Raw genomic sequence first — 22,290 nt, 5'->3', positions numbered from 1 at the left:
TAAAATGATGATACTCTTTAAAAGTGTCAACATCATGAAAGACAAAGACAGAGGAACTGCGGCAGATTAGAAGAGACTAAGGAGACCTATAAATAAACGCCATGTGGATTCTGGATTGGATCCTGGAACAGAAAGATGACATCAGTGGAAAAACACGTGAAATCTGAATCAGTTCTGTAATTTAGCGAGTAGTGTTGGACCAACATTAATTTCTTAGTTTCTATCATTGTATTTGTTGTTCAGTCACCAAGTCTTGTCCGACTCTTTTTGACCCCAGGGACTGCAACACCCCAGGCTTTCTCTGTCCTTCCCCAACTCCTGGAGTTGCCTCAAACGTATGCCCATCGAGTTGGTGATGCCATTCAACCATCGAATCCTCTGTCTCCCACTTCTCTTCCCACCCTCAGTCTGTCCCAGCATCAGGGTCTTTTCCAGTGAATCAGCTCTTCGCATCAGTGGCCAAAGCACTGGAGCTTCTTCAGCTTCAGCATCAGTCCTTCCAATGATGAACATTCAGGATTGATTTCCTTTAGGATTGACAGTTTGATTTCCTTGCAAGAACTCTCAAGAGTCTTCTCCAGCACCACAGTTAAAAAGCATCAGTTCTTTGGTGCTCAGCCTTCTTTATGGTCCAGCTCTCACATCTGTACATGACTACTGAGAAAACCATATCTTTGACTATTAGGACCTTTAATTGGCAAATGATGTCTCTGCTTTTTAATACACTGTTTAGACTTGCTGCAGCCTTTCTTCCAAGGAGCAAGCATCTTTTAATTTCAAATTTTTCATTACTATTTTTGCAACTCTCCTGTAAGTCTAAAATTAACTCTAAATTTAAAAAATTTAAAGCACAAAGCCTCACAGATCTATACATGAAAAAAGGTGGGTCTTACTAAATGCAAATAGTACCTCTTGACTTAAGTCAAGAGGTACAAACTCTGGGAGTTGGTGATGGACAGGGAAGCCTGGCCTGTTGCAGTCCATGGGGTCGCAAAAAGTTGGACACAACTGAGCAACTAAACTGAACTGACTCCTTATGACAGTCCTTTAAAATATTTTCATTAGTTATAGTTAACATATAGGAATACTTCCTTAGTTCATCTAAATAGTATTCTCTTTGAAAGTATTTAATCCATTCAAATAAAATCAGTAGTTGAAGTAACCAATTAAATTTGGTAAACCGACCATTCATTAAATTGACTTTCACGGAATCAGCTGCCCTCTCAAATGAAACATTTGAGCCCTTTCTGAGGAATCTGAGGTATCTACAGCCCTCCTGTAATCCCCCAGTGCCTCTCCCACTGAAGAGGACACTGGGAAAGAGATAGGCCCCACAAATGTCAGGAAACTTCCTGCCTCTGAATGAGGACAGACAGCTATAGATTTTTGGATAACACTGAACGAGGCATGGTGGAAGTCAGAAAAGGAAGCAATATGACCATTCTCATTAAAAGACAACTGGAACTTTCGGAGGTGAGCTAATTTCATCTAGTCACTGAGGAAAGCTTGGTGGACTGAGGGCATTCAAGTTACAGAAGCAAGGAGATGCATCTGCAGGGGGGAGATGAGCTACTGGAAAGGACTTTTGTGAATGACTGACTGAGAGACGGGGGCAGTTCTTAGAGAGATTGGGTATTGCTCCCCTTCGTCAATGACCCTCCTTTGTGGTGAGGACCAAGTGCTCTCTGAACACCCTCGGATGTCCTGTTCTCTTCACTCTCCCCTATCCCTCAGGCAGGCCTGCCATTACCCTTCCATTGTCACCCCAACTTTACCACTCCCCCTGTGGAAGAGGGAGTCCAAGCCCCTCCCTGAGCACCAACTCTGGTGTCTGTCCAGGGCCCTGCGTCAGAAAGCGATGCCACTCACACTGACAAGCTTAATCCCCTGTTACTGCCCAACTCTGAGCTCTGGGCAGCACCAAGAGCTCCTTCTTGCACTTAGGACCGCTCTCTTCCACCCTGCCACTCCTCTGCATCAGATTCGTCTTCCTTTGATTGACAGTAAAAGAGCAGGCTGTTCCTCCCCGAAAGAAGGAAGGAAGACCCAGGCATTCTGGATTCCCTTGGTAGCAGCAGATAGAAACCCCACACCTGCTGTGTGCTTACAGAGAAGGAAGACAGAAAACGTAGAGAGAAGGTAGGAGGAAAAGGCACCCTGGGTTGTAGCCCATGTGGATTCTCTTGAGATGAAGAAAAGAAAAGGCCCCGCTCCCTCCCTTCTCCTGCTGCTGCTTCTCTTCAGGTGTTTGGAATTGGATGAGTGAACTGTTTAGGAGAGAAGAGTGCAAAGGTTCCCCAGGATCTGGAGAGCTGCGGGTCAGGATCTCTGGAGAAGGAACCTTTTAGGACTCAGGTAGGGCCCTCCTGGAGGGAGGGTGTGGAAGAGGTGGGAGAACCTTGGGGAACTCCAGACCCTGCTACCTGCCCCCAGTTCCTGGTCAGAGGAGCAGGGTCTGATGGGCCTGCTCATTATCTTTCTCACATCTTCTTTTAAGGAAATGCTCTATTTTTTATTGTTTAGACTTTATGTTTCTGTATGTTAACCTGCCTTGGGAAATGAAACATTTGAGCCCTTTCTGAGGAATCTGAGGAACTGGAAGGAGGTAGGAGAGAATTGTTTTGAGCAGAGGAACCCAGAACTCCAAAATGTATGCCATGTAGGCTACATAATCTCGCAGTTCTGATATCCTGCAGGTGGGCGTGGTGGGAGGTGGAAAGACTCATCTCTTCCATCTACTTGTACCCAAATTAATGCTGCTGTCAACCCCAACCAGACCATATCCACAGCCCTTTATGAATCCTCCTACTCTCAAAATGGGGTTTCCCAGGTGGCTCAATGGTAAAGAATCTGCCTGTCAATGCAGGAAACACAGGAGACTCAGATTTTATCTCTGGGTCAGGAAGATCCCCTGGGAAGGAAATGGCAATCCACTCCAGTATTCTTGTTTGGGAAACTCTATGGACAGAGGAGCCTGACAGGCTACAGTCTAGAGGGTTGCAGAGTCAGACATGACTTAGTAACTGAGCACAACACGCCACCTCAAACCACCTTGAATATTACCTGCCCTCAATCTTGCCACTTCAGCCCCAGATGTGACCCAGAGTCTGCTTCATTCTAATCATATACCAAACCATGACCTGAATTCTGTCTCTAGTAAGAATCATGGTTCCTGTCTCACTTGTTTACCAGAGACCCAGGCATAACTGGATGAGTGGAGACACAGACAAACCTGGAGTCAGAACACCCAGATTGCTGAAACACCAATAGGAGAAGTGAAATTTAGGAAGAGATCAGAACCACAAAGAGCAGAATCAAAGGCTGGATGAGATGATCCTCCCAGGACATGACTTAGCTCTGGATATGCCATATTGTTGAGCATGCTTTTGGAACATGTTTTATCAGAATTAAATCTAAAATATCAGATGATCTTTAACTCAAATAGATCTAATCCCATTATATAGGGAGATGTGTTATTTGTAAGGGCGAGACAGCTGTGAAGACTATTAAACAGAGCAGATGATGATGGACCATCAGTGATCCACATTAGAAGAATTTTTTTTTTTTTTTGAGTGGGAACAAGCCAAATGTTTCCACTAAAGACCCAGAGACCAGCCCTGGAGACTCAAAGACAAGACAAAGCTCTATCATTTTTACATTTAATTTTTGGCTGCCTGGGTCTTCCTTGCTGAGTTGGGCTTTCTTTAGTTGCGGAGATTGGGGGCTACTCTCTGGCTGTGGTACGATGGCTTCTCTTGTTGCAGAGCATGGGCCCTGGAGTGCCAGGGTTTCAGTAGTTATGGCACACAGGCTTAGCTGCCCCACAGCACATGGGATCTTCCTGGACCAGGGGCCAAACCTATGTCCCCTGTATTGCGCAGGCAGATTCTCAACCACTGGACCACCAAAGTTCTGTCATTTTTGGCCCAGGGACCACTGAGAATCATGTCACTGAGGGCCCAGACGAGAGAGGACTACATCACTCCAGACCCAGTGACCATGGAGGACTACACCACTCCAGACCTGAGGACCACGTAGGACCACACCACTCCAGATACGGGGATCATGGAAAACTATACCACTCCAGACCTGGGACCACGGAGGACCACACCACTCCAGACCCGGGAACCATGGAGGACCACGCCACTCCAGACCTGGGGATCATGGAGGACTACACCACACAAGACCCAGGGACCACGGAGGACTACACCACTCCAGACCTGGAGATCACGGAGGACCACACCACTCCAGACCCGGGAACCATGGAGGACCACACCACTCCAGACCTGGGGATCATGGAGGACTACACCACTCCAGATATGGGGATCACGGAGGACCACACCACTCCAGACCTGGGGATTACGGAGGACTACACCACACCAGATCCAGAACCCATGGAGGACTACACCACTCCAGGCCTGGGGACCATGGAGGACTACACCACTCCAGACCTGGGGATCACAGAGAACTATATCACTCCAGACCCCGGGACCACAGAGAAATACACCACAGCAGACCCGAGAATCACAGAACACTACACCACTCCAGACCCAGGGACCACGGAGGACTACACCACTGAACATCCAGACACTCAACTGGAGGGAACAGACTCAGTAACAGCAGCGAGACCCCCTGTGCTCCTGCCGCCCAGCAGAATCATCCTCATTTCCCTGGCTGCTACCGCTGTTACCGTTGCACTCTTTGTTGGATTTGGCTTCCTAGTGGTGAGTATTTGGCCCTGAAATGTGAAGGACATTATGGGAATGAAAGCATCTGAGGAGGATGAGGTGGGCAAGGGGGGCTGAAACAAAAAAACTGTCAGAGGTGAGGAAACCTCCAGAGAGCGAAGAAGAGATGTATCTTTGCAAAGATAGAGAGAGACACAGAGATGGAGAGAAAAAGGAGCAAGAAGCATAAAAACTGAGGGCAGAACGGAGAGAGGAAGGAAGGTGCGAGAGACAGAGGGGAAAGGAGAGAGGAGGGAAGGGGAAGAAAGTGTGGAGAGAGAAAAAGAGCACAGAGAGAGGGCATCGGAGCACAAATATGTTAAAACATAATGTGAGCTGGAGTCAGGCTTGAACTATTAAGTAAGTACAGAGGCAAAAACTTGTAAATTTTTATAACATGAGAAATTGAGGCAGGGATAAGAGAAGAGCAGAAAATGGAAGCATTTTAGGCATCCACCCATGTCAGAAATTATGTTACTTTGTATTAACTGCCTCTCACTGGGGAATTCTGCAGATTTTTTAAAACCAAGATTGCATAGGTTATTATGAGCAGGGCTACTCTGTCCTGGATAGACAATGGGTGTCATTGCCCACAGGGGACTTCTAGGTGTTTTTCTGTCTCTGAGGGACCTTCTTTCTAAAACAGGAGATAAAAGGATCTGTGCCAGCCCTGAGACTTCCTGTTGACCTTTGGTCTAAAATCCAAGCCTTCAACTTGTGGCCTCTGCTGGACATAGAAGGGCCAGCCCTTTGACTGGCCATCCTGACTGAAGGATGAAGTGCACATTGGAATCTCAGCAGGGGTGGCTTACATGATTAGCCAGCTCAGGCAGGTCATTAAAACCTCATTCATTCCTGTTGGTCATTGATGCCAGTATGCATTTGACCTCTGCCCCAAGAGGCAAACACACACAGGATCCGTTGTGTGATTAAGCCAAACGTAATGCTTCATTCAGTTGAGGTGTTCGTGTTTAGGTCTACCAAAAGCACACCGTGAAACTAGGGCGTTCTGAAAGATGGCTGACCAAAGGAAACCAGGAATGAAGCCTTCACATGTGCTTGGCACATGCATGAGTCACGTTCATATTCATCAGTAGATGGAGGCCCTTCTTGACTTCACTGGAATCACAAACAAGTGGCCTTTTGATCACGTGGCTCACGATGAAAAGTCAGATACTCTTGCTCCAGGCTGGGGGAGCCTTTCCTCCCTCCAAACCAGCCTCTGAGTGCTGGCACTGAGTCGCCACTAGCAAGGGCACCTTCTTAACCTCTGGTAGAGACAAAAACAGGAGACGACTCCAAAGACCCAGGGTACAGAAAATAAAAGGAAAGTTTGTATTCCCAAACTTACTAAATTCTTAACTTTTAAATATTTAACCCAAAAAGTTTAGAAAACAAGAATCATCTGTGTTTCTATACCTCCCCTCAAATCCGCTGATTGAAATAGTTTTATTTTGCCAACATGACTTCAGCATTTTTGGAAACTGCATCTTTTGCAGTAAGTCCCAGGATCTGAAGAAAGTGACAAATAGGAAGGAGTCATAGAGATGAGTGGGAAGGTCTTTATAAACCACAACCGCCAGGATTAAGAGAGGAACAAAGTCTTAAAAACAAACCACTTTCTTTCTCCCTAGAAAAATTATTTCCTGCAGCCATTAAATCCACTCCCCAGAGTCGTTTATCATCCCCACATCATGGATTGGAGTACACCATAAGGAGAATCCCAGCAGTGCCTACGGTTGGTTCTTGAGCAAACCAGACTCCTCTCAGGCTCTACAGGACCCCACGAAGTGTGAAGATGTGTTCTAAGGCCTCCACTCTCCTCCCCGAGTCTAGAGCCCCGGAACCACCAGATGAAGAAGGTGGCCAGCCCTGAGAATAAGCATGTTAGGGACACTCAGAGGAATGCCTGTCCACTTTGAGGATCACCTAATTCTGGCCATGGTTATGTCTTCAGGAAAATTACCTTTACCTATCTACCAGGTTTGGATGTGAAAACTATTTGGGGAAGATACACATAACCCAAATATAAGAGATATTCATTAAGTCCGATCAAAGAAATGAAGCAAATACTTGTTTCTGTCTAGGTAATGTATCTAAATCTGGTCATGTTAACAAAACAGTTATTAAGGGCCCAGAATGGAGAAGGAGGTGGCAACCCACTCCAGTGTTCTTGCCTGGAGAATCCCAGGGATGGGGGAGCCTGGTGGGCTGCTGTCTATGGGGTCGCACAGAGTTGGACACGACTGAAGCGATTAGCAGCAGCAGCAGCAGCAGCAGCAGCATGGGTCAAACACTCCATGCCTTTCTGTCTGTTCATCTTAGTCCGTCTAGCTGAGGGATACAGATTTCTGTTCTCTCAAGAGCACCACATTCAAGGATGTAGAGTTGTCTACAGGATGAAGCCGACTAGTCACTCATCGAGTATGTACTGACTACCAAGTGGACTAGAGAAAAATTCAATTTTTGTTCTTTTTGCTGCTTCCACAGATCCTGGGGTTATTATCCCAGGTTATTATCCTTATGCCATAGGATAATGGCATAAGGATATGCAGGGTAAAGGAAACTCTTAGAGTCAACTGGCCCCTATCAATTACCCCCAAGACACCCATGTCCCTCTGGGTCAGCAGTTTTGCCAAAAGCACAGGGTCTATGCCAAGTCCACCTCTCTCGTCTTGCCATCTAGACTCCATCTCCAGAATGTGACCACCTCTGCCAGGTGCTGCTGGGAAGGCGGCCACAGAGAGATACATGGCCACCTGGTCTCTGGATAGTACTGAAGGCAGAAAAGGACAAGGTGAAGATGCAGAAACATCCCGAAGGACAAATAGGAAGACTCAAAGAATCAGGGAAATCCCTCCCTGACCACTCCTGGGACCCTGGCCTACAAGGCTTGGTAATGGCTTCCACGTCATATTATGCTCATACTCGTTGTGACACTATAATTTATTACACATAGCTATGCATGTCATCCCTTTAGTGACTGTATACAGTTCATCCAGTGTGAGTTCAGCCCCACTCAGCTAATCCTCTTTGCTTCTTTATAAAGGCCAATATTTCAAGAAAGCCTTTCTTTAGGTATTGTTACACAGAAGTACAAAATCCAGGTGACCCCAACTGCCAGATGCTGTTACTGTGCTGCCCAGACTAGGGAGATCGAGCAAGCACACCCCTTAAAGAATTGTGCCTGAACAGGATTTATGCCCGTTTGGGTGTGTCACCCCTCACAGAAATGTCTGTGAGTGCACATTCCAGCCCAGTCTCCTGTCTTTACAAACGAGAATGTTTGGTGAAGTTGTCCAGCAGTAGTGATTCAACATTCTCCCTACAGAAGGTATTGTTTTATACCTTAATACCACGCAGTTATTTTTCTAATCTAGTCATGACCCTTTCTGTGATTTATCGAAAACCCCTAACTCTAGAGTCTATACATCGCCATACTTTTTCCCTTTATGGAGCAGCCCAACAGAAGTTCGCAAGTTGAATCTCTGTTTTAATTTCACTGTACATCTCCCTCCATTGTCCACTGTATATCTCCTTCCACTAGAATGTTAGTTCCTTGAGAACAGGGATCTTGAGAGCAATATAGGAAATAAGAGTTGGCATTCAATAATCATTTTCTTCATTCTCCCCCATTACATTAGAGTTTTAAACATAATCTAAATGGTTGTCATCAAAAAGAACCAAATAACCAATGTTGGCAAGGATGTGAAGAGAAGAGAACCCTTGTACAGTGTAGGTGGGAATGTATATTAGTGCAGCCTCTTGTGGAAAACAGTATGGAAATTTCTCAAGAAACTGAAAATAGAACTGTCAAATGACCTAGCAATTTCATTCCTGGATATATATCAAAAAAACAAACAAACCCCAAAACACTAATTCAAAAAGATATATGCACTCCAATGTCCATAGCAGCACCATTTACAATAGCCAAGATATGGAAGCACCATAAGTATCCATCAACAGATGGACGCATAAGGAAAATGTGGTATACGTATGCAATGGAATATTACTCAACCATAAAAAAGAATAAAGTTTTGCCTTTTCCAGCAATATGGATGGACTTGCAATATAAGAAGTGAAATGTCAGACAGAGAAAGACAAATACCATATGCTGTGACTTACATGTGGAATCTAAAAAATAAAACAAATTTAGTGACTATAACAACAATAACAACAACAAAAACCAGCTTACAGATATAGAGAACAAACCAGTGGTTACCAGCAGGGAGAGGGGAGAGGGGAGGAAAGATAGGGGCAAGGGATTAAAAGGTACAAACTACCATGTATAAAATAAAATAACAAGGATATATTATACAGCACAGGGAATACAGCCAATATGTTATAATAACTCTAAACAGGATATAACCTTTAAATATTGTGGATCACTATGTTGTACACTTGAAACTTGTATAATATTGTATCTCCACTATACCTCAGTTCCAAAATAAGATGAGTTAGGCTCATCTTAAAAGTTTCAGTTCAAAAAAATGTTTTAATTCAAGCTCTTTCCTTAAACTGCTGTATTGCCCTTTGTCTAGTATTAATGAAAGTTCCTATAACAAATAGTAAGATATTGGAGACAGCAGAAGCTTTAAGATTTTAAATTGTAACCACACATAAGTGCTGAATCTAAAAGTACCAAAAATCTCTACCAAAATTTGATGAAATAAAAAATACCATATTCTACTTCTAAACAGACTATTAAGGTAATAGATAGTCTTCCTTTAAAAACTATTAAATGAAATTATCATTAGATCAATGTTGTCTTGAGCAAACAAAAATTTTCCAATGAACAATGCTATAAACAAATGCCTGAATCGAAAAATACAAGATCTATATACCACCCTCCTCCCCACTTTTGGAACAACTTCAGAACACTTAGCTAATTGTCTTTCCCATATTGATTCTTTACTACATTTGGGGGGATTTATTATCTCTGTGTGTGCTCAAAAGTATAAAACAAATCTTTTTTTTTTAATAAAAAATCACTTAAAATTGAATTTCAGTTTGACATTAAAACAGAACACTGGAAAGGAGGTGCAGATAAATAAAGATGTAGGAGGCAAGTCTTACCATTGGCGGTATGTCCTACTTCAGTGGCAGCTTTTTTTCTTTCTTGGTGAGACGTGAGTAATGGTGTATCTTAAACTCAGTGCCTTTGTAGAGTTGATGAAATAAACATATTTTGGAATAAACAAATGAACACATGCTTGCTTTTGGTGCTATTTCTTCAGTTTTGGTCTTGTTCAGAAACACAAAGAAATTAAAATTCCTTAATGAGTGTCTAGTAGATTCTTTTGAGAACAAGTATATCAGACTAACAGAAGCGAATGACATAGTTCTTGCCCTTGCGGACAAGAAAACCAACAATTCCATTGTAAGGTGCTTTAATAGAGGTATGTATTGAGATGGAGCCCAACGTCTAGGGTGGGTCCCTCAGGTGCTGCAGAACCAGGAAATCTTCCCAAGGGAGAGAGGGTAATTGACCTGAGGTTTAGGACATGTCTACTGCAAGGAGATCCAACCATTCTAAAGGAGATCAGCCCTGAGTGTTCTCTGGAAGGAATGATGCTGAAGCTGAAACTCCAGTACTTTGGCCACCTCATGCAAAGAGTTGACTCATTGGAAAAGACTCTGATGCTGGGAGGGATTGGAAGCAGGAGGAAGAGGGGACAATAGAGGATGAGATGGCTGGATGGCATCACTGACTCGATGGACGTGAGTCTGAATGAACTCTGGGAGTTGGTGATGGACAGGGAGGCCTGGCGTGCTGCGATTCATGGGGTCACAAAGAGCTGGACACGATTGAGCGACTGAACTGAACTGAACGGAACTGATGGGCTCTGTGGGCCACTTTCACACACTTGGTCTCTTTTGATCCTTACATCGGCTCTGTGAGGTAGGAAAAGCATCCCTTTTTGAAATTCAAAGACTGAGGCTCAGAGGAGTTAAATAAATTGTCCCCAAATGGTGGCTCAGTGGTAAAGAATCCACCTGCCAACACAGGAGATGCAATAGACTTGGGTTCCATCCCCAGGTCAGGAAGATCTCCCGGAGAAGGAAATGGCAACCTGCTCCAGGATTCTTGCCTGGGAAGACTCCACGGTCGAAGGAGAGGAGCCTGGCGGACTATAGTCCAGGGAGTCTCAAACAGTTGGACAGGACTCAGTGGCTAAACCACAACACGTGAATTGTGAGGGGCAGAGTGGGATGGAAAGAGGCAGAGTAAAACTCAGGTCTTCATTCACTGTTTTCCTCATTAGAGCTGAATCTCAAGCGAACTTCAGCACCCTCCTTAGTAAACCTTTATCCTTCAGCCTCTTCTTTAGGCTTGCAGTGACAGGTCCTCAGACCTAGCGTTTAACCTGTTTTGAGTTCTGAGCCAAGCAAGAGAAACCAGACACCTTCCCCATTTTGGGGGAGACCGCAGCCTGAAAATGAGTTTGGGACACACAGACACAAATAAACCCATCCCATGTGAGCAATGAACAATAGGAAATGTGTCTTCAGTTTTGACATTGAGGGCATTTATTTACCTTGACAGGTGCATTCTGCTTTGTAAAATAGTTGCAGCATCTCAGGCCCCACCCTCGAAAGAATCTGAAGCCTGGACACAGGTAGAGTTGCTCCAGTTTTGGTTCAGGACCCCACCCCAAGAGTTTTCAAGGCAGCAGCCCTAAATCAGGGCAGATTCGAGGAACTGTGACTTTCTCCACCCAGGAGAGTTTTTCAGCACCTATGCTCTACCCGTGAGAGAGATGGTGTGTAGTGATTCATTTAACCGTCCATCGGATCTTGACTAAGGACACATATGCCAGTTACTCTGTGTGGCTCCGAGGACACAGTGGAGAGCCATATAAACAGCTTCTGCCTTCAAGGTGCCTGGGGTGGGGGCTGGTGGACATTGCTGTCAGGTAGATTCAAAAGCTGTTAAATTTCTTAATGTTCTACACCTTCTTTGGGAACCTTAAACAGTCATGGAGCCTTCAGCAGTGACATACTATCAGTCATGTAACCGTAAGGGCAGCAAGCAAGGGGAGCTTGGATGCACGCTTGAGCAGAGGCCTTTTCTCTCACGCTGAGACCATAACAGACCCATTCTTCCTTGTTCTGATTAGTATTCACTGCTTGGGTTTAGCTGCTGCAGTTGATACCCGATTTGTGAATGGCACCGAGGTATAATGCAGGGCTGGAAACTGGATCACAGACCTGCAAGTATTTAAAAAGTAGAACTCACTAGTAAAGTCAAATACATAAATGTCCGGATGATAAAAACTGGCACAAGGAAAATTTCGATGTGGTAAAACTGTTAAATTGAAGATTTAACTTGAAAATATAGTCAGCATAGGAAAAGAGATAATGAGAGGCGGGGGGTAGGGGGTGCGGGGGTGGCGGAGGGAGAAGGAATGCAAGGATAGTTAAAAAAAAAAAAAAGTCAATGAAACTGGCAATGACAACAAAAGGCCTGACAAAAAGAGGCTCCTGGGCTGCCTGTATCTTCCTGATGGAAGGTCTCGATGCGCCCTCTAGTGGCAGTGGCGGGGTAGTGGTCCTCTGAGAGGGGCGCCTCTCCTGGAAATGCATCACCTTTGTAGTCTCTCAGGGGAGGCCGGCTGGCATCTCCCAGGCTCGCACCCCAGCTCCCTCCTTGTCTTGCACTTGATGGGCACTGAGCACAGCATATGTTCACACACGTCTTGTAATTCATAAAATATAACTGGCTTTCAGCGAGTTCCTTAACATTTCAGGAGTTGCGTTTTCCCGCTTATAAACAGCCACACCACTCACTCGTTTACCTATTCGTTCATCTGTACCCTTTTATTCAGCACCTGCTCTGGGACAGGGACTGACTTCCGCACTGAGGCTACAGTATTGATGGGGTGTCCCATTCTGCAGGGGTTTTTGTTCTAGTGGCTGTAGGATTTCTGATGATTTTTGCCACAAATGAGTCAGTCTTTTTTTTTGAGTGTAGGTAAGTTATGGAGTGAAAATAGACATCAGAGAAGAAAAAATCAGAAAACCTGGGTTCCAATCTAGTTCCACTGCTTAATAAAGGGTAATCTCTCTCAGCCTTAGTTTAGATCACTGTCATATCAAGGAAAAGCTACACTTTCCTCCATAGCACAGTCCTTCAAACTACACGTAATGACAGTCAAAACTGCAATGGAAACAGTGTCCTTGGCAACCAACAGTGCTAGCGTTCTTTTCTGTCCTGAGTCAAGAAAGTTCCAGTTTTCTTGTCACCTTCAGGTGTTAAGCAGTATTGTTTTATATACATAAATGTCTAATCTGAAATAACTTGTCACTTTCAGATGTTAAGCAGGGGTCAACAGGTCCCGATTGAAACAGGACTTTGGGGCCAAAACCTCAGGAATAAAAAGAATTCTTTTACTAGCTACAGAAAGCTATGTCCAAGAAAAAGATGAAACTGATTAATCAGCAAGCATTTGAATGGAGAGGAAAATTACACTGCTGAAGGAGATTTGGTGACAAATTACTGATAAATTTATAGATAAGCTTCAAAGGAACATCTAATATATCTACATTGTTGTGGTTATAGTTTCATCAGGCTTAGCTGGGAACCTGCTCCTCAGTCCTTCTAAAGATTTCAAAAGCTCCTAACAGCCTTTGGAAAACCCTTCTTATTTAACATACCTAAAGTAACCTCTTTAGGTAAAAGCTAAAAGCTACCATCCCTGGCTCAGACAGTAAAAGCATCTGCCTACAATCTGGGAGACTCAGGTTCAATCTCTGGGTCGGGAAGATCACCTGGAGAAGGAAATGGCAACCCACTCCAGTACTCTTGCCTGGAAAAATCCCATGGACAGAGAAGCCTGGTAAGCTACAGTCTGTGGGGTCACAAAGTTGGACAGGACTGAGTGTGTTGCTCACAATCCCAAACTATGTAGTCAGCTGACACTGAAACTTGAGAATCAGCTTGGTGGATCACTATGTTCACTTGAAACTGGTAGTTCCAAAATAAGATGAGTGGCTGTTTCAGGTTCAAGCTCTTTCCTTATGCTATTGACTTGGAGACATTTCTAAGTGCTGAATCTAAAAGTGATGGAGGTAATAGATAGGAAATTATCACAATGTTGTCTTGAGCAAGAGCTATGCCTGAATCCAAGATGGAAGAACACTTAGCGAAAATTGAATTTCAGACTGTAGTCTGATGTCGTGGCAGAGACCTTAAACTCAGTGCCTCACAAATGAACACATGATGAGAAACTTAAGAGTGTCTAGTAGATTCTTTTGAGAACAAGGACTAATAGACAAGAAAACCAACAATTCCATTGTAAGGTGCCTCTAGAGGTGCTGTCTTCCCAAGGCCTGAGGTTTAGGACAAAGGAGATCCAACCATTCTAAAGGAGATCAGCCTGAGTGTTCTCCTGAAGCTGAAACTCCAGTACTTTGGCAGCAATAGCTGGATGGCATCACTGACTCGATGGACGTGAGTCTGAATGAACTCTGGGAGTTGGTGATGGACAGGGAGGCCTGCGATTCATGGGGTCACAAAGAGCTGGACACGATTGAGCGACTGAACTGAACTGAACGGAACTGATGGGCTCTGTGGGCCACTTTCACACACTTGGTCTCTTTTGATCCTTACATCGGCTCTGTGAGGTAGGAAAAGCATCCCTTTTGAAATTCAAAGACTGAGGCTCAGAGGAGTTAAATAAATTGTCCCCAAATGGTGGCTCAGTGGTAAAGAATCCACCTGCCAACACAGGAGATGCAATAGACTTGGGTTCCATCCCCAGGTCAGGAAGATCTCCCGGAGAAGGAAATGGCAACCTGCTCCAGGATTCTTGCCTGGGAAGACTCCTACGGTCGAAGGAGAGGAGCCTGGCGGACTATAGTCCAGGGAGTCTCAAACAGTTGGACAGGACTCAGTGGCTAAACCACAACACGTGAATTGTGAGGGGCAGAGTGGGATGGAAAGAGGCAGAGTAAAACTCAGGTCTTCATTCACTGTTTTCCTCATTAGAGCTGAATCTCAAGCGAACTTCAGCACCCTCCTTAGTAAACCTTTATCCTTCAGCCTCTTCTTTAGGCTTGCAGTGACAGGTCCTCAGACCTAGCGTTTAACCTGTTTTGAGTTCTGAGCCAAGCAAGAGAAACCAGACACCTTCCCCATTTTGGGGGAGACCGCAGCCTGAAAATGAGTTTGGGACATCCCATGTGAGCAATGAACAATAGGAAATGTGTCTTCAGTTTTGACATTGAGGGCATTTATTTACCTTGACAGGTGCATTCTGCTTTGTAAAATAGTTGCAGCATCTCAGGCCCCACCCTCGAAAGAATCTGAAGCCTGGACACAGGTAGAGTTGCTCCAGTTTTGGTTCAGGACCCCACCCCAAGAGTTTTCAAGGCAGCAGCCCTAAATCAGGGCAGATTCGAGGAACTGTGACTTTCTCCACCCAGGAGAGTTTTTCAGCACCTATAAACAGCTTCTGCCTTCAAGGTGCCTGGGGTGGGGGCTGGTGGACATTGCTGTCAGGTAGATTCAAAAGCTGTTAAATTTCTTAATGTTCTACACCTTCTTTGGGAACCTTAAACAGTCATGGAGCCTTCAGCAGTGACATACTATCAGTCATGTAACCGTAAGGGCAGCAAGCAAGGGGAGCTTGGATGCACGCTTGAGCAGAGGCCTTTTCTCTCACGCTGAGACCATAACAGACCCATTCTTCCTTGTTCTGATTAGTATTCACTGCTTGGGTTTAGCTGCTGCAGTTGATACCCGATTTGTGAATGGCACCGAGGTATAATGCAGGGCTGGAAACTGGATCACAGACCTGCAAGTATTTAAAAAGTAGAACTCACTAGTAAAGTCAAATACATAAATGTCCGGATGATAAAAACTGGCACAAGGAAAATTTCGATGTGGTAAAACTGTTAAATTGAAGATTTAACTTGAAAATATAGTCAGCATAGGAAAAGAGATAATGAGAGGCGGGGGGTAGGGGGTGCGGGGGTGGCGGAGGGAGAAGGAATGCAAGGATAGTTAAAAAAAAAAAGTCAATGAAACTGGCAATGACAAAGGCCTGACGAAAAGAGGCTCCTGGGCTGCCTGTATCTTCCTGATGGAAGGTCTCTAGTGGCAGTGGCGGGGTAGTGGTCCTCTGAGAAAATGCATGTCTCTCAGTGGCATCTCCCAGGCTCGCACCCCAGCTCCCTCCTTGTCTTGCACTTGATGGGCACTGAGCACAGCATATGTTCACACACGTCTTGTAATTCATAAAATATAACTGGCTTTCAGCGAGTTCCTTAACATTTCAGGAGTTGCGTTTTCCCGCTTATAAACAGCCACACCACTCACTCGTTTACCTATTCGTTCATCTGTACCCTTTTATTCAGCACCTGCTCTGGGACAGGGACTGACTTCCGCACTGAGGCTACAGTATTGATGGGGTGTCCCATTCTGCAGGGGTTTTTGTTCTAGTGGCTGTAGGATTTCTGATGATTTTTGCCACAAATGAGTCAGTCTTTTTTTTTGAGTGTAGGTAAGTTATGGAGTGAAAATAGACATCAGAGAAGAAAAAATCAGAAAACCTGGGTTCCAATCTAGTTCCACTGCTTAATAAAGGGTAATCTCTCTCAGCCTTAGTTTAGATCACTGTCATATCAAGGAAAAGCTACACTTTCCTCCATAGCACAGTCCTTCAAACTACACGTAATGACAGTCAAAACTGCAATGGAAACAGTGTCCTTGGCAACCAACAGTGCTAGCGTTCTTTTCTGTCCTGAGTCAAGAAAGTTCCAGTTTTCTTGTCACCTTCAGGTGTTAAGCAGTATTGTTTTATATACATAAATGTCTAATCTGAAATAACTTGTCACTTTCAGATGTTAAGCAGGGGTCAACAGGTCCCGATTGAAACAGGACTTTGGGGCCAAAACCTCAGGAATAAAAAGAATTCTTTTACTAGCTACAGAAAGCTATGTCCAAGAAAAAGATGAAACTGATTAATCAGCAAGCATTTGAATGGAGAGGAAAATTACACTGCTGAAGGAGATTTGGTGACAAATTACTGATAAATTTATAGATAAGCTTCAAAGGAACATCTAATATATCTACATTGTTGTGGTTATAGTTTCATCAGGCTTAGCTGGGAACCTGCTCCCTCAGTCCTTCTAAAGATTTCAAAAGCTCCTAACAGCCTTTGGAAAACCCCTTCTTATTTAACATACCTAAAGTAACCTCTTTAGGTAAAAGCTAAAAGCTACCATCCCTGGCTCAGACAGTAAAAGCATCTGCCTACAATCTGGGAGACTCAGGTTCAATCTCTGGGTCGGGAAGATCCCCTGGAGAAGGAAATGGCAACCCACTCCAGTACTCTTGCCTGGAAAAATCCCATGGACAGAGAAGCCTGGTAAGCTACAGTCTGTGGGGTCACAAAGAGTTGGACAGGACTGAGTGACTTCACTTTCACTTTCAAAGTAACCTCTAGTTCCTTCACTCAACCTTGACTGATACAACTTTTCTTTTCTAAACTGGAGTATAGTTGACTCACAATGTTCTATTAGTTGCTTAGGAAGCATTACTATGAACAAAGCTAGTGGAGGTGATGGAATTTCAGCTGAAAGAGAAAAGTGAAAGTGAAGACACTGAGTCATGTCTGACTCTTTGCGACCCCATGGACTGAGAATTCCAGCTGAGCCATTTAAAATCCTCAAAGATGATGCTGTGAAAGTGCTGCACTCAATATGCCAGCAAATTTGGAAAACTCAGCAGTGGCCACAGGACTGGAAAAAGTCAGTTTTCATTCCAATCCCAAAGAAGGGCAATGCCAAAGAGTGTTCAAGCTACCATACAGTTGAGCTCATCTAGAATGATAGTAAGGTTATGTTCAAAATCCTTCAAGCTAGGCTTCACCATTATGTGACTCAAGAACTTCCAAATGTACAAGCTGGATTTAGAAAAGGCAGAGGAACCAGAGATCAAATTGCCAACATTCGTTGGATCACAAGAATTCCAGAAAACCCTCCACTTCTGCTTCATTGACTATGCTAAAGCCTTTGACTGTGCAGATCTCAACATAGTGTGGAAAATTCTTAAAAAGATGGGAATTCCAGACCACCTTACCTATAACCTGAGAAACCTGTATGCAGGTCAAGAAGCAACAGTTAGAACTAGACATGGAACAACGGATTGGCTCCACACTGGGAAAGGAGTATGTAAAGGCTGTGTATTGTCATGCTGCTTATTTAACTTCTCTGCAGAGTGCTGTGCTGTGCTGAGTTGCTCAGTCGTGTCCGACTCTTTGCAATCCCATGGACTGTAGCCCACCAGGCTCCTCTGTCCATGGGGAATTCTCCAGGCAAGAATATTGGAGTAGGTTGCCATGCCCTCCTCCAGGGGATCTTCCCAACCTAGGAATCAAACCCAGGTCTCCCATTTTGCGGGCAGATTCTTTACCATCTGAGCCACAAGGGGAGCCCAGGAATACTGGAGCGGGTAGCCTATCCCTTCTCCAGGGGATCTTGCCCACTCAGGAATGGAACCAGGGTCTCCTGCATTGCAAGAGGATTCTCTAGCGGCTGAGCTACCAGGGAAGCCCTCTATGCAGAGTACATCATGCTAAATGCCGGGCTCAATGAATCAAAAGGTGGAATCAATGTTGCCAAGAGAAATATCAACAATCTCAGATATGAAGATAATACCACCCTCATGGCAAAAAGTGAAGAGGAACTAAAGAGCCTCTTGATGAAGGAGAAAGAGGAGAGTGAAAAACCTGACTTAAAACTCAACATTCAGAAAACTAAGATCATGGCATCTGGTCCCACCAGTTTATGGCAAACTGAAGGGGGAAAGGTGGAAACAGTGACAGATTTTATTTTCACAGCTATTGGCCCGGGGTTCAGTCTCTGGTCTGGGAACTAAGATTTTGGTGTGCCTAAGAAACACCAAACAATAAAAATTAAAAAGAATCCAAAACCAAAACAAAAAACAACAAAATAAACCAACAGCAACCAAAAAAAACTCAACTGTGCTGAAAACTGCATCTCTGGGGCAGCTTCACAGTGTTATCTGAGTAGCTGGTTTACAGGCTAGTCAATTTGGCGCAAATAAAATTGCATTCTGTTATTATCACAGACTGTTTATTGATTATTTCCATAGACAGAAATTAAAGTCTGGTGGCTTTGTGGCCAAAGGACTCTTCCTGCAGTATCTGTGGTCTCCACTACCCACTTCCCTCTTCACATCCCACCTCCCCACTAATGTGAACTCAAATTTTCTGCTGTGTTGGTGTTCCACAACTGTTTTCACACCTCTTCCTCTGGCATCTCCTGTGCACCCTCGGGATTTGCCCTCCCCTCCCTGCTGCCCCCTCCTCTCTACAGTTCTCTGATCGCTTCCTAGGGAGTCCCCACCAGCATATCTCCTTTCCCACCACAAGTCCCTCTCTTCCCCTCATGGGTCTTTTCCTGCAAGGATCAGTCACCTGCAAGGCTCCGACCTCCCCTCAGCTTTCACTAGCCTTTCTTTTCCACCCCCTAGGGTGACTTTTGCTCAGGGGCACTTCCCTCCACCCTCCCTGCCCTATTTTCATCACCAGGGGGTGCTCGTCTGCCAATGTTCCCTGGGCCTTGAGCACAGTGCCCAGTCCCTGGGGGAGGACCTGTCCCCCACTTGACACCCACCCTCCTACCTCCGCCCCTTGCAGGCATCTGCTCTTGGCCCTCGTCCAAGGGGGGCCTTTCCCCCAACACGGCCCCTCCCCACTCCTGCATCCTGAACCTCACCCTCTGGATTCCTCCACTCTCCAGGGCACGGGTGCTGGGCTCCACGAGCCCTGCTCCCTCTGCAGCTGCCCCCATGGCCCCTTGCCCTGCTCCCACCCTTGTCCGAGTGCCTTGGGCCCTCACCAAGTAATCAATCACGGGCCCCGTCTTGTGGTGCCCCAAATCACCACCTCACTCTCACCCTTCCTCACACAGGGCACCTCTCTTCTCCTGTCTTCACGCTAACCCAAGGAGGGGGGTCACCCCTGAGCCATGTTCATGCCCTGTCCCCCAGTCCCAGGCCCTCACCACATCTCCTCTGCAGCGTCTTACCGCTCCTCCACAGTGGGAATACTGCCCTTGGTCCACTGCCCACCTCCTTGGCCTTCATCACCCTCTCTTTGGTTCCTGGATAGCAGCAGGCTCTCACTACCTCAATAAAATCTTTGTTTTATGCCACTTGGTCAACTGGTCTTTCCCTTAAGGGGTTCATCTCCCAGCGCCATGCCCCCTGTGCTGGCTGCCTGACCCGAACCCTCTGTGGAGGTGTGACCTCACCCCTGCAGCCCCTCCCACCATGTAGGTGCTCCCAGGGTGCACCTTGGCTCTCAGTTCCATCTTCTCTTGCCACTCCGATATCTTAATTCTCCATGACCCCCGTGCGCACGGCACTGACTCCTCTCCCAGGGGACACTGGCAGGTGCAGTCAGCTCCCCACCTGGGGCCTCACCATGCCTCTTTGCACTCTGTGCCCAGACCCACTCCTTCACCTCCCCCAGGTTACTGGCCCACCTTCATCTCTCTTGGGGCCACAGCCCAGCCCCTCAGGCCCCTCTGCCTCACCCTCCCTGGAGCCCGCCTTGCCCATGATGAGCCTGCACCAGGGACAGTAGCGCTCGCTCTCCATCTCACCTGGCCTCCTCTGACCAGGGGTCCCTCTGGTCCTGGGTCTGACACTGCCCTTCCCTCCCTCTGACTCCACCTCCCCTCACCCTGCTCTTCCTGCCTCTCCCCTTGTCCTCTTGCCTGGACCCTTAGGGAGCCAGTGCCTCCGTGCCTGGCACTTGTCCTACACGTATGTCCATCTGCACCCTCTCCCTCCACTCCTCGAGTCCCCTCTCCCTGCTTCTCTTTCCCGTTTTCCCGTATGGAACTCCGCATTCTGGTCCCTTGTACACATGCATGTTTTGCATCCTCAGCACCTGGAGCAGGTCAGGACGCAGAACTTGTCTGTTAAACATCTGATGTGCACTTGTCTCCAGAAAGCAGCTTCATCTGCGGTTCCTCCTTCCCCAGGATCCCACAGTCTTTGTTACAACATCACGGTGCTGTCCCAGGACGGATCTGTGCAGCCCAGCTTTTTTGCTGGGGGACACTTGGATGGTCAGGCCTTCCTGCACTATGATCACACGAAGGAGAGGGCAGAGCCCTGGGGAGTCTGAGCTGAAGATCTGGAAGCTAAGATGTGGGACAAAGAATCCAAGTGAAACTGGGAGACTCAGATTGGGACTCAAATCCACATTCTTTTAACTGACATCACATCTGGTCTCAAGACTTACTGATTCTAAGGTTCTTGATGTCTCTTCTCAGAATGAATTCAGTGAGAGACAAAGCGATAGGTAAAAAGTAGATTTTTTAGAGAGAAACACGCTCTGTAGACATTGTGTAAGACATCTCAGAAGGTGAGAGTCGCAAGAGGGCATGGAGTTGTCAGTTTTTATAAGTGGGTAATTTCATAGGCTAATGAGTGGGAGGAGTATTCCAACTATTTTGGGAAAGTGGTGGGATTGCAAGGAATTGGACCGTAGTCAAACGTTTGCCTTAATGATCTGCCTTGAAATGGTCATAGCACTTGTGGGTGTGTCATTTAGCTTGTTGATGTGGAGTGCATACTGAGGCTCAGGGTCTAGCAGAAGTGGACTCATCTGCCATCTTGGACCTATTTGGATAAATAATGTCATTTGCAGTGACAAGGACAGACCTAGACATTATCACACTAAGTGAAGTAACTCAGAGAAAGACAATGATTCCACTGGAGATTTCACTCATATGTGGAATCTAGTTTTTTAAAAACATACAGCTGAACTTATTTACAAAACAGACACAGACTGTTTTGGGTTTTTTTATACATTGACATTGAAGTCGCTCGTGGTGTCTGTTTGCGACCCCATGGACTGTAGCCTACCAGGCTCCTCCGTCCATGGAATTTTCCAGGCAAGAGTACTGGAGTGGGTTGCCATTTCCTTCTATAGGAGCTCTTCCTGACCCAGGGATGGAACCCGGGACTCCCGCATTGTAGGCAGAGGCTTTACCATCTGAGCCACCAGGAAGTCCACGACACAGACTAACGGATATCAAAAACAAATCTATGCTTCCCAAGGGAACATGTGGGGAGAATTAAATCAGAAGCCTGGGATGAACACACATATATTGCTACAGAAAAGACAGACAACCAACAAGGACTTACTGTAGAGCCCTGGAAACCCTACTCAATATTCTGTGATTCCTTATATGAGAAAAGAATCTAAAAAGAATGAGTATATGTATATGAATAACTGAATCACTTTGCTGTACACCCAAAACTTCTATAACATTATGAGTCAGCTATACTCCAACAAAGTTAAAATATCAAAAAATAAATGTCATACCACATTCTTCTGCTGCTGAAAACAATCTTATAACTCCCATCTCACTCAGAGCAAAAGTCAAAACACGTCCAACACCCTCCAGGCCTACAAGGTCTGGCTGTACCTCTGACCTCATCTCAGTTAATCTGCTCCAGCCATACTGGCCTCTTCATTTTAACAGAAACACACAGACATCCTCCTGCCCTGGG

General features: G+C 45.6%; 2 protein-coding genes across 3 annotated transcripts in view; one reads left to right on the top strand and one right to left on the bottom strand.

The window, feature by feature from the left end:
- The window catches only part of LOC101107641 (BOLA class I histocompatibility antigen, alpha chain BL3-7), a 28,440-nt gene that overhangs the window by 1,538 nt on the left and 4,612 nt on the right, over positions 1 to 22,290 (bottom strand). Inside the window, exon 8 of one of the 2 annotated variants that reach the window (XM_027958893.3) lies at positions 15,249 to 15,526. The exons of the other annotated variant lie outside the window; for it this stretch is intronic. The gene's annotated coding sequence lies outside the window, so the exon portion shown is untranslated. Of the gene's footprint in view, positions 1 to 15,248; positions 15,527 to 22,290 lie in introns of those variants that run through there. 2 annotated transcript variants of the gene reach the window in all.
- On the top strand, positions 2,289 to 9,929 carry LOC121817420 (protein PBMUCL2-like). Its single transcript, XM_060403747.1, has 3 exons — positions 2,289 to 2,355; positions 3,931 to 4,724; positions 6,362 to 9,929. The coding sequence occupies exons 2-3, from the start codon at positions 4,131 to 4,133 to the stop codon at positions 6,440 to 6,442; spliced, it is 675 nt and encodes a 224-aa protein (XP_060259730.1). The 5' UTR covers positions 2,289 to 2,355; positions 3,931 to 4,130; the 3' UTR covers positions 6,443 to 9,929.

The sequence above is a fragment of the Ovis aries genome, chromosome 20 (genome assembly GCF_016772045.2).
Source record: "Ovis aries strain OAR_USU_Benz2616 breed Rambouillet chromosome 20, ARS-UI_Ramb_v3.0, whole genome shotgun sequence".
NCBI lineage: Eukaryota > Metazoa > Chordata > Mammalia > Artiodactyla > Bovidae > Ovis > Ovis aries.
Note: the sequence above shows the minus strand (reverse complement) of the source record. Positions and strands in the feature narration are given on the sequence as shown.

Bases quoted from the DNA above. Each gene is read 5' to 3' on its own strand.
- LOC121817420 (XM_060403747.1), top strand. From the start codon at position 4,131: ATGGAGGACCACGCCACTCCAGACCTGGGGATCATGGAGGACTACACC. The intron at 4,725-6,361 runs GTGAGTATTTGG...CTTTCTCCCTAG, and splicing joins TTGGATTTGGCTTCCTAGTG to AAAAATTATTTCCTGCAGCC.